General features: G+C 35.8%; 1 protein-coding gene across 2 annotated transcripts in view; it reads right to left on the bottom strand.

Moving 5' to 3' along the window:
- Window positions 1-2095: 2095 nt before the first annotated feature.
- Window positions 2096-12764, bottom strand: part of LOC126969137 (mitoguardin) — a 95884-nt gene continuing 85215 nt past the window's right edge. For both annotated transcript variants that reach the window (XM_050814449.1, XM_050814450.1), the window contains 6 exons: window positions 11907-12089; window positions 10734-10843; window positions 9347-9515; window positions 7568-7672; window positions 6137-6265; window positions 2096-5186 (listed from right to left, as the gene is read on the bottom strand). In XM_050814449.1, the coding sequence (XP_050670406.1) occupies window positions 4872-5186; window positions 6137-6265; window positions 7568-7672; window positions 9347-9515; window positions 10734-10843; window positions 11907-12089 (1011 nt within the window). In that variant the 3' untranslated portion in view covers window positions 2096-4871. The remainder of the gene's footprint in view (window positions 5187-6136; window positions 6266-7567; window positions 7673-9346; window positions 9516-10733; window positions 10844-11906; window positions 12090-12764) is intronic.

The following is a 12764-nucleotide window of genomic DNA, read 5'->3' as shown; positions in this document are numbered from 1 at the left end:
ATTAGGAGTTACAAGTTCTTATTTTTAATGCAATTTACAAATCATTTCAATTAAAAACAATATATGCAAAGTGACGCGACAAAAATACTCAAACGTCAAAACCTAAAAGGTTTACATGAGTAAGTCAAAAAAAAGTTAATAATTATAAACGCAAGGGTTTTATTGTGTAATGTTGGCCCCTCGAGAAATTTTTGTGAAATTAAAAAATCACCTGAAGTATGGTAGTTAAATAAAAAGAATTTTTCTTATTAAATATTTTCAAAGTAGGAACTCTGAACCAGCCTCTATAGGTACTAAGTCTCAAGCGACTAAAATCGTAAACAATTTTCGAAACACCTTTTCCAGACTGCAGCACATCTCTTCTAAGACCTTCTCAAACGCTGTTAGCCGACGAAGACCGAAATCCCTTTCAGTTTATTTAAGGGAATATAAAGAAGTGCTAGAACAGGATTACAAGTAAGGTGACCCGTGTGGTGTCACAAAGGATTGCATATGATAATTCAATTTAAATCTCATAAAAATAAGAAGGGATATTTTAAATTCGAACCATGGCATTGTTACTCGTAAATATTCACATATTATCTACATTCAAAAGTCTGCCAACGCATCTATTAGGCAGAGTTTTCGTTCAGCTGTGTCTATATATGCTTTGAATACAATGCCACGCAATGACAGTGCTAAGTGAAAACTCCAAATAATAGCAAATTTACAATTAAAAAGGATGGGATATCGTATTTCAGGTAAGTGCCCCTTTAAATTCATAAAATTATGTCATGACGTTATTAATCATTCTGCCAAATAATTACATTTTAATTATGTACTTAGATACATAAACAAAATGATCTTGTCTCGTGGTCATGTCCGAGCTTCTAATAGCGTAAACACTAATGGACTTTGAACATTACTGCCACCATATAAGGTGTTAATTTGAATGAATATTTTAATGTTATCTGTACAAGTTAATGTATACATACGTCGGTATATACAACGCCACTCGAACAACCTTATAGGCGACTGGGAGTCTAGTTGTTATTTGTACGTCAATGGAAGGCAGATTCTTTAAAACTTTTAATAGGACTTTAGGCTCTTTTTGCTTTTAATGCTACTGCTTTCACTGTTAGTTATACTTTGAAATGAACATAAATTTGTTGAATAAGTATATATATATATACTTAGGCTGTAGCGGACGGACGTGTATCGAGTGCTGTAAACATAAGTTGTGTTTATTTTATTGTGCCTACAATATTTCTACCAGCTGAGCGTATTACAATGCCGAATATACAACGCACTCCCAACAAAGAGACAAACAAATGTTATGGGTCAGACTCAAGTATAAATGACTGTACAATATTGTATATTTTTATTGAAAAGAGCGCAAAAAAAGAATGCTGATTTTTCTCTCTCAGAGCGCCATTTGTTTCCGAAGCGGTAGTAGTATAAGAAATGACATCAAAATCAAAAAGAATTCTAAAGGAATCAATTTTGAGAAAATAAATGCCTTTTTATCGGGAAAACAGGATAAGCAAATTTATATGGCTAAATGGGTAAATATGAGACGAAAAGAAGCGAAGTAAGGAAGATACGGACTTAGACTCGAGTACCGTATCGGCCGATCCGATAACGTATAAAAGCTGTCATCCAGCATGAAATGAAAAGCATGAATAGCATGCTGGCTTCAATGAAAGAAGAACAAGACACTCGTTTTTTAAGTCTACAGTCAGAAATTGCTGACATAAAAAGCCAAATAAGTGAATTTAAAAATACGAACGTCGAAATTGAAAAATCCTAGGAGTACCTGCATTCTAAAACTGGAAGAAGTAACAGCAGTCCACAACTTAAACCACGGTGAAAATCATACAAAAAATCACGGAACAAATATTTTCTTGAGTAAAATTAATTCCAATGCCACCATACATTTTTCAAATTGATGCCACATTGTAAAAACAAATGATAATTTCACACAAGAATGTAACTTACTCTCGGAGTGTTCCATTTTCAAATACCGTTATATGTTACCTCATAATTACTAATAGGTTTGGTTCTTTAATGTATAACAACATTTAATGTATGACAACAGTGGAAATAAAACTGCATCAACAGATTTGAATATAATTTATTCTGCACTAACATGAGACTGTACAACGCTATGTAAATATAATATAGGAAGCTTATAAATAATCACGATAAGTATGCATTGATTACAATAATTGTGATACACGCGTAGGTACACCTAATTGATATACGGACAGAAGAATTGATTTCACATAGACTACTATGAAGTTATCATACATATTTGTATACAGCGTTGTGCTAAAATAACGCATTAAATTTTAAAAAGGTTATTTAGATTTTGTTTCTAAAATAAATATGTAATTTGTTTATGATTTCAACACTCCAATTATTTAGTCTAATTTTAAGATTTATTTTTTATGACAACGGTTAGTTAGCAGTACCCTAGTATTTATTATATTAATGTCGCGATTGGAGCTTCACGCTGTATACAATACTAAACTTAGGTATTGGATTTTTTTACGCTATCATCATCTAAAAAACCTAACATACCTAATCTCAAAAAAGGCAAGATTGCTATACGTCCGTCAGTCTGTCTGTTAGCAGACAGTATCTCACAAAGCGTTCTAGCTAAGCCTAAGATAGTTTTGACACAGTTCATATTAGTATTCCCGCTGTGATTTCATAAATGGCCTCCATGCATCTTAAAAGAATGTAACTAATTTTTAGAACAAGTATTTTAACAGTGACCTGGGTATTAATAGTATTTACCAATTGACAGATTTTTTCACTAGTACTAGCCTTTACAAAATTTGCCATAATCTTGCTCTGTGTGAGGTGTAAGAAGTTTCCTTGTTGACGCAAGTATTAGCATTACTACTAATAAGAATGTGTTGCTTGCAACTGATTGATGCTTTTAATTAAGTTTTTGTTTGTTTTTTCATTTGCTGCCAAAATATTTTAAAACTTACCAGTAAATTGATATTCATACAGTTTTATAAATAAAGATAAATTGTCAAATATAATGAAAAATCAATTACTCGTTACTAGTCTTCATTAAAACCATTTATAGATAAAAATTAAAGGAATGTCGATTATTGTCAGTTAATGCAAAATCAAGTGATTGATTGTTTAAAAACGTCATATAACTTAATGTTCTTACGATTATTAGGTATATATTTTTAACATTTCATTACTGAATAATGATATATTACCTACTGTATAACTATTATTTATGTTGTTATTATTATCTGTTAGCTGTTCTTTACTCAATGCTTGTCTATATTGCACGGCTCAATTGGCATTCAACTAAATAAACACAACTGTCTTAATATGTAAGCCAATCAGAAAGCTTAAGGTTTTAATTTTCCAACAGTGACTTCTTGCATGTATGATTTTATTTTATTTTTAACTTTATTTAACACCGTAACTCTTGTAACACTAGAGGAATCACAAGAGCGTTGCCGACCTTATAAAGCGTAATCCGTTACAGGAAAATGTGTAGGTACGCGTATTACCCACCATCCACATAAGCCAAAGTAGTTTGAGGGGCGTCGAAATTGATCATCACTTTCATACATCAATTGCTCAAAAATTGACTGAAACAACATAATTGTTGTTCCAGCATATTATTTATTTGAATACAATAAGGTTTAGTTTTTTAAAATTGTTTTTATCAATTTTACAAATGGAAAGGGCATGTAGGATTCCTTTTGTTACTTTTGGGGAAAGTAACAATTTGCCTTTTGAATTGTCTAAAATATAATACACACCTACTAAGCTGTTTCATGCTCTAAATAATCAAGAACCATGCGTGGATCCAGGACCCATTTTACAAGAGACAAGCATTGCAATCACACATTAAAAGAGCAGAGACTAAATCAAAATGTTAATAACGATAAATCTATATAATGATTTGAAAACATATTAAAATTAAAACACTATGTTTAAGAAGTCAAAGTAAATTTCAATAAAACTTCCAGTTGATTGCACATTTAATACAATGTGGGGAGATGTGGTTAAGGATACTAAAACTATACTTTTTTACGATATTAATTAGTAGATATCTACTTAAAAACTAAAGTAATCATAGTGAGTTGTCTTATACCGCTCTTAGCTCATGGATCATATTTTAACTAATATCTAACCGCAACATTTTACTCCCTATTATGACTTAATAAGCAATTATTTTCGGTTAAGTTGAATCTATTACTGATACTGATTTACAATTCTTCTTAATACGTAATAAAACACACACGACTTTGAACGGTTTAACCGTAAGTCCGTTTAAATAAGCGTTGGAATAAAACAAATCGACTCGAAGATTTATTTCTACATAATGTATCGGCGTTTGTAAATCGCAATGCTTTTTTTATCAAGCCAAGATGTTGGGTTGATGATTATGATTAATTAACCTTGTTACATTTCTTTTTTCGAGTCTTGCCGCTACTGTTTAAGCTCTCGTGCCTAGACCATTAACGTGCAGATAGCGCGCGAGTTGAATGCAGTCGGGGCCTGAGGTACACAGCGGGATCGTCTCCCCCGCTGTCTGCACGCCTCCCTCGTGCGCCTGTCGTGTAGTGCTGTGCAGTAGTCGTCCCTTATCGTGTTATCGCGTTAATAATAAAGTTGGGATCCCTTGATTTTAATAATGACTGATAGAAAAATGTTTTAGACATGTGTGTTGAAAGGCAGAACAAAAAATTGAGTTTTGATTATTAGGTTAAAATAGTAAACTTAAAGCAATGTTTAAAAACGGCACACTCATAATTATGGTCATCAATTATAAATAGGTCACATCACTATCGCATTCCTGAACTCTGCATTCAACTCGCGCGGTGTCTGTAGGTACCAGTACGTCATTAGCTGCGGTCGGACAATTTGTCGGTGATATTGGCAGCGCGGATACGGGCGTGCTGCATGACGTCCGCAGCCAGGTCCTCGATGCTCGTGTACCGAGACTTCTCAAAGCTAAACAGGTCTTTAATGAAGCCCACCACTTCTGACTGGAAGGCTTCGGAAACCTCCCGTAGGCGCTCGTGCGGCCCGAGGAAGCCCCACACCAGCACTGGCAGCAGGTGCTCGGAGATAGAGTAGAAATGCGCCATAAAACCGTCCGGATATTGCAAATATCGTCGCTTTGCCTTTATCACCGACCACACGGCAGTCGTCAAGGCCTGAAATGAATGTTATTCTGTGATATAGTATCGGGTTATAAATTATTTTAACAGATCCAAATAAATATTACACAATAACTATCTGATTATGTTATATTTCCAGAAATTTTATATGAGCCTGTCACATGAACTGATTAACACAAAACAAAATATCAATACAGCAAACAAAAAGCACCTAATTATTTTGGTCCTTCAAGCCGGATACTCAACTGGGACTCCAATAAAAAAAATAAGCGAAATAAAATAACACAAGTGATTTGAACAATGTGGTTAAAACTACTTCTGTCAGATATGTATATTTTTTCTACATAATATATTCAGGTTTTCACCAATGAAACGTAGGTATATATGGGCATATTTCCTCCATTTCGGATATTCATCAGCTTCCACTGCCACCTTTGCTTTCAAAATGAGCGGGCGCTACAGTTTATATGAAGAAGTTGCATCCCACATCAGCGGCCTCCCACGTCTAAAGGTAAGAACCATCAGGTCTCTTGTCATCTCCACGTGAAATACCAGTCAGCTCGCCCTACGGATGACGTCGTTTCAAGGCGGCGGCGAAGTCCCGCGCCCCGTCGACATGACAGACCGTTATAACTAGGTCATGACGGTCTAGATATGCCCAGGTACAAACCTACGGCTATCGAAAGGCTGGCGTTATCCGTATTAAGTAACATATATATGTTGCTCATGGAGTGGCCTAAAGCCTCCTGGCTCACGTTCGCTGGATATAATGAGGCGAGCCCGAAATAGGAAGATTTTACGACTAGAGAACCTAATTTGCATTTTTCTACTATTTTCCAAATTTTTGGACAAATTTTGGAAAATGTTCGAGGATTTCAGAATAACTTATTTATCGCGAATCGTAAGATTTCTCCCAAAAAGTACTAAACTTTTAAATCACCCCTGTTACTACTCACTCATTATTCTCTGCATGTCTGAGAACTTACCGTCTCTTTGAATCCATCGGAGAGCCACCGGTTCCGTACGACGGCCAAGACAGACGCCGGCGGAGATGCCAGGTCCTCAAACGCATCCAGCAGGATGAAGTCCAATACCACATCATAAAATGTCAACACCTATAACGTTCAAAATAAGTTGTTATGATGCGGAAAATCAAAATAGGATTTAAATACTTTTTGAACTTCAAAAAATACCATTCATTCGAACAAATATGTCTCCGACCTGAGATGAACGAGCGCAAGAAACTCAGCAACTTTTTGTAAATAAATTATTATTAAATTGCTTTGGGGCGGTCGGTCCATTCCCAATCTGTGGTATCAATGTGGTAACATTTAACGTTTTTTTAACAAATCTTTTGAAATTCGGAACATATTTGTTTGGTAGATTTTCTGGGATCATATTTTAAAAGCACACATCGCCCAACGAAAGACTTACTAAATCGACTTAACCGAGTAGTAGGCATAACAAGCTTCTGTTTGTTCCTGGTGATTATCACTGTTTCTAGCAAAGGCCATTGCCAATTTCTCTATAGTTATCGAATTTGTTGTACTTACATGAATGATTTTTGTTGTTTTAAATTCGAGAATACTGACTCTTAAAATTGCTATAAATAAAAAAGAACTTGTCATTCCAATAGACTAAACGCAAACGTTATTAACTTATGTTTACAATTTATAGTTACTTTTGGGAGTATGTTTGCGGATAAAAACCCTACAGACGCTTTAAAATAGCTTATGTATGTTCATCTCGTCACCGGTGAAATATCCATTTTTGCAAAGGTGATTGTTTACTAAGGATTAAACAAAACAACAGTTAGAATAATAATTTCTCTATAGACGTTCGAATTTATTGTACACGAACTGCGGTGTTTTAATTTCGTGAATAATTTCATTAAATTGCTGTAAATAAAAAACTCAAGAAAGTTGTCATTTCAACAGACTACACGCAATCGTATAACCTATATATATTGTATATCAGTATTAGTATCAAAATCTACAGACGCTCGCAGATAGCGAACAGAATATTGACAAAAATATAACGAGGATTGTAATGTAAAATTGACATTAAAAAAAATGTCAAACACGTAAGTGCTTTCTGTTTATTATTTTTTGGGTAAAATAAAAAAACATCTTCTACAAATCTTGAGATTTGGAAAGATACCTAATTAAAATGATTGCAAAAATCTTTAACATTTTCTTAAGTGCATAGCATTGGCGGATGTTGACGAATATATCATATCTATTGATATTTTTAAATCAGAACAAGCAATAATATTCCTAAAACAACATGAAACACACACGGAATTCATTTTTCGTCAAAGCGTCCTTCACTTCCTTCCTTTATTTTGAGAGACTAACGTACTGCCCACGTACATACAGTATTATTATATGGTTACTAAAATGTCGACATAAAATTACCTTAACACCTTTGCTTGTAAGTTCATTTTCAATGATGGTCCAATTTGCTGCATCGGTAGTCCAAGTCACCATTTCTTCATAAGCTACCAAAAACTCTTTCGGCTCCTGAAATATATTAAGCCGTAGAAGTAAGTAGAAATAGATATATATTTATTTACCACAGTGACAATAACATATCATATTGCAACAACACTTGGTGAACGTCATCAAGCTACATCAGCTCGTAAACGGCTTTGACTTGGGGAGAATGACTGATGAGAAAATCCAGTGTGAAAAAGTGCTAGAGATATACCAGCAAAATATGTTTATAACCTACTAAAGGACGTTGGCTTGTCAATATTTCCAGTAAATTTATTTATTTATTGCTCCAACAGCGTGAACATCAATACAATTCCTTAATAACTAACACAGATATAACTATTTAAGTGACACCCCAATTATAAGTGCAAATCGAGAACAATTAACAAACGAACACAAACAGAGTTTTAGCAAAATTAATAAGCAATATATATTAAAAAAAATAGTATTTCAAAATTTTAAATTAATTAAAACTGTGAGAAATTAAATTTAAATTAAAATAAATTAAATTCGTCCTATGGAAAAAGAGCTCATCAAATAAATCATTGTGAATACATTAGAACTAAAACCATTACAATTGCAAAATTAGACATATTACACATATTAGCGAAAGCTAGTACATAACAGAGTGCTGTATTTTTCTGATCAGAGAAGATATCAATCGCTTGGCCACCCTTAATATAATTATCATCGCCATTAACAGTGCAGTTATGAACAGCCCTGTAAGTACTTGTAATTCTGTTCAAAGGAGAATTGAGGCCCAGATTAGACCGTGCTGGACTCATTATAAATGGGGTGTATTTCTTGGGGGGGGGGGGGGGGGACCTGGGCAGTCTTCTTGGAACAAAACTGTTTAAGTTTGAAATTAGATAAGGACTGTCGATTGTGCTGTTGACCAGTTTGTACAAAAATACAGCATCATGCATTTTTCTGCGATTATTTAAGGAAACTAAACCAAAGCATCGCAAACGATCACGAATAAGATAGGTGCAATTCAATCATAAGATGAATTTCTTGAAGCTGTAACTAACAGACTCGCACCAAATTTGTCTGGTCCCAGCTAAACACGGGCAGTATAGGATATGTTAATCGTAAGGGGAGTCCCGGGGACTGTTCGAAATTGTTTATTCTACCACAAGGTGAATCCACTTAATGTTTAAGAAATCTGTGTATCTATGTTTAAAAGAGAATGTATGTGTGATTTAAACTCGAAAACTGTTAGCCTAATTGAAATCAAACTGCATACGTAATATAAATGACGACATGACTGATTCGACAAACGTTAAGAAAACTAGCGAAAATGTATCTTTTTGTATCAGAACTTATGGCCACACTAGATATAGACACATATTCAATCAAAGAATCAGTTTTTGGCTGATTTCCCGACTGAATGCAGTTCCCAAGCTGTGCTAAGAATTTTTTTTATTAAAATAATTCAAATCCATTACAATGCAGTGCCGCACAAAATTCTTGAAAAATCTAAAAATTCTGAGCGGCACTACAACTGCGCTCGTCACGTTGAGACATAGGATGTAAAGTCTCATTTGCCCAGTAATTTCACCAGCTCAGGCGCCCTTCAGACTGAAACACAGTAATGTTTACATTACATTACTGCTTTACGGCAGAAATAGGCGCCGTTGTGGTACCCATAATGTAGCCTCCCACTGGTATACCCCTACCCCGCCCCGTGCTGGTACCCACCTTGTCAGCGTACAGCAGCAGGTCGGTGAGCACCTGCCGGCCCGCGTCTATGAACCAGGCCCAGGCGCCCGCCTCCCGGAACACCTCCCTGAACGCCAGTCGCAAGCAATGCAACTTGCAGAGGAACTCTGAATCCGAGCTACAATGCAAGATATCTGTTCGAAGAGTCCTATAAAAAAAAGTGTGTGTGTAGTTATTATTACACGCAAGAAGTAATACTTTTTTGGCGTAACAATGCAAAAATTATTTCTATTATACACAAATAAAATTTTAAAACAAAACTTTATGAACGATACGGGACTCGAACCCACGACCTCAGGCGTTCCGTGCCAGTGCTCTGTCAACTGAGCTACCCGTTCGAATGACGTATCGTCATAAAATATTGTATACTTTGTTCAACTCTCAGGTTGTGGCTTCATCTACAGGATCTACTTTAAAGTTGATAAATTGCTCAACCCCAATAATTGCATATTCGGAAATTGACTTGAGATGTCGCTCTTGTAAATCTTAACAATCTGGTAAGTTTTTTAAAGTGATAACCCTCACTTCTAGGATTAATACACAAATAAAATTTGAAAACAAAACAAACACAAGATTTTATGACGATACGTCACTCGAACGGTTAGCTCAGTTGGCAGAGCACTGACACGTAACGCCAGAGGTCGTGGGTTCGAGTCTCGCGTCGTTCATAAAGTTTCATTTTCAAATTTTATTTGTGTATTAATCCTAGAAGTGAGGGTTATCACTTTGATAAACATATCAAATTGATTCCTATTATATTAATAAAAAAAAATGCAATATAAGTTATTAAACAGCACCAATTGAAATATTACTAAACTGTCGAATTAGGATATCGTTCGGTGTGTAATAAATCACTCTGATATATTTTCCCTAACGAAGTATAACTTCAATTATTATTATTACAATAGTTTACCACCGATACAGAGATATTTACCACAAGTCAAGATGAATATCCCTTACGTTTATTTTACAAACGGGAAAGTGGATCATCTAATGGAGCTAAGAAAGATAAAATTATCGCACATCTCCAGAGATGTAAAAGATGACGCTCACATGAGTTGAGCTTGCTAGAGGATCCAAAAGTATTGCCGAATCGGAAAAACTTAAGCCGGTAGAGTATTTGACATAAAAAAAAATCCATTTTCATTGTACCGAGCCATTTACAAAACCATTAAATTAAGCAGGTATCAATTGTAAAGTGCACTAACAAACCATGCGTACTCGAACAGCTGGCTCAGTTAGAAAGAGCGCTCGAACGGATCAAGAGAGGTCACGAGTTTGTGTCCCGCATCGTTCATAAATTATGGCTACAAATTTAAGTGAGGGAGATCGCTAAATAACAAAAAGTTTATTGATATCATCTCACCTGTATGGAATCCCGGAATCCAATTGTTTCAGCGCCATCTGATATAACTCCAAGTTATCAATTTCGGGGAGTAATTCCGTGAGGTCATCGAAATCTCTTAGATCAGCAACCTGGGAAATTAAAAATCATGACATATTTTATTCAAAATATGATTTTTCAAATCACTTATTTAAACGTCATAAAGTACCACCCATTCGAAAATATATGCCATAGACCTAAGAAGAATGCTTTTAATACAAACTTCATATTAGATTATGGATACCACAACGGCGCCTATTTCTGCCGTGAAGCAGTAATGTGTAAACATTATTGTGTTTCGGTCTGAAGGACGCCGTAGCTAGTGAAATTACTGGGCAAATGAGACTTAACATCTTACGTCTCAAGGTGACGAGCGAAATTGTAGTGCCGCTCAGAGTTTTTGGGTTTTGAGCGGCACTGCAATGTAATGGGCAGGGTGTATCAATTACCAGTGGGAGACACCTTTGCACACGATGCCGGCTAGATTATGGGTACCACAACGGCGCCTATTTCTGACGTGAAGCAGTAATGTGTAAGCATTACTGTGTTTCGGTCTGAAGGGCGCCGTAGCTAGTGAAAAGTTGACCTTGCATTGGTATGCCTCTTCGACTGGATAATTATTATCTTTTGTGGCCCCTTTTTTACTACAAATACATGCTCTCACGAAGCTCCTGGCTGGGTGATGTCCTACATAGGTACCTCTTTTACGCATAAGTGGTCCGTAGGAACCGAGGATAATGTGTACAATTTCCATTTTATTACAAGGTCTGTTTGCTAATAACATGGTATTGTGAAAATATCGGAGAGATCTTAAACGACGCCGTGTACTGTACTCTATAACTCTTGTATTAATTTACATTTACTTTTTTGACTTGCTCGTGTGAGGCATTGAATTTATTTAATGTTTGAGTATTTTTGTTGCATCACTTTACATAATATATTGTTACTGAAATGATTTGTAAGTATTGGTTTAAAAGAGTGGCAATGCGTTTCTTGCCACTTCTTCTCATTAAAGATCAACCTTTTACGAAGTGGCGGATAATGTAGAAAGAAAAGTACACATAAATGTTAACTTATCAATGTCAAATGTCTTAAAAGACATTTGACATTGATAAGAGTCATTTCCGTGACCTACACGTGTAATGTGATTTAGACCTGGTCTTCGGCAGAAGCGAAGGACTCGGCACTAGAGTGGTGCTCCTTCCTGGTGTGGTCGGAGGCGGTGCGGTGCGTGCTGTGAGACAGGAGCCGGGCGCGGCCCAGCGAGCCCTCGGGGGCGCCACTCTCCGACCGGAACAGCACCGAGCGCTGGTCGAGGAACAGCAGCTCACACCGCTCCTGTCAGTCAATATTATTATTGGCTAAGGGAAAATGAGGATGTACAGACATTTCTGATGGTTAGATCACTTTCCCGCTTTCATAGACTAAAAATTATTATTATCATTTATCCTGTAGAATGTAGATGAAGCTACAACCTAAGAGTTGAACAAAGCATACAAGATTTTATGACGATACGTCACTCGAACTGTTAGATCAGTTGGGAGAGCACTCGCGAGAGGTCGTGGGTGCGAGTCCCGCATCGTTCATAAAATTTTGTTTTCAAATTTTATTACTTACTGTATTAATCCCAGAATTGGGGGTTATCACTTTAAAAACATAACAAATTGTTGAGAAATCAGATTTAACTTGCAGATTTAATGTTGAACACTGCAGTAATTTGGTACTTATCTTTTTATCTGGTATGACAGTATTTTTTTAGCCTCAGAAGACAATGAATAGCGTTTTAAGTATGAGAACCAAAACTTGAAGCGACATGTGGATAGTTACGTGCTAGTGACGTCAGTCACTCTGATTGGTATTTTAGTTACCAACTGACAGAGTGACAGACCTGCATGGCCAACCGTCGTGATACCTACTACGTTTATATTATTGAATTACTAATCTCCATGTTTATATTGTCAAGACTGGCTCATTTTTTAGAATCCTATCAAATTCAAATATTTTTACTTATTC

Source organism: Leptidea sinapis, chromosome 17 (genome assembly GCF_905404315.1).
Source record: "Leptidea sinapis chromosome 17, ilLepSina1.1, whole genome shotgun sequence".
Taxonomy (NCBI): Eukaryota; Metazoa; Arthropoda; class Insecta; order Lepidoptera; family Pieridae; genus Leptidea; species Leptidea sinapis.
Note: the sequence above shows the minus strand (reverse complement) of the source record. Positions and strands in the feature narration are given on the sequence as shown.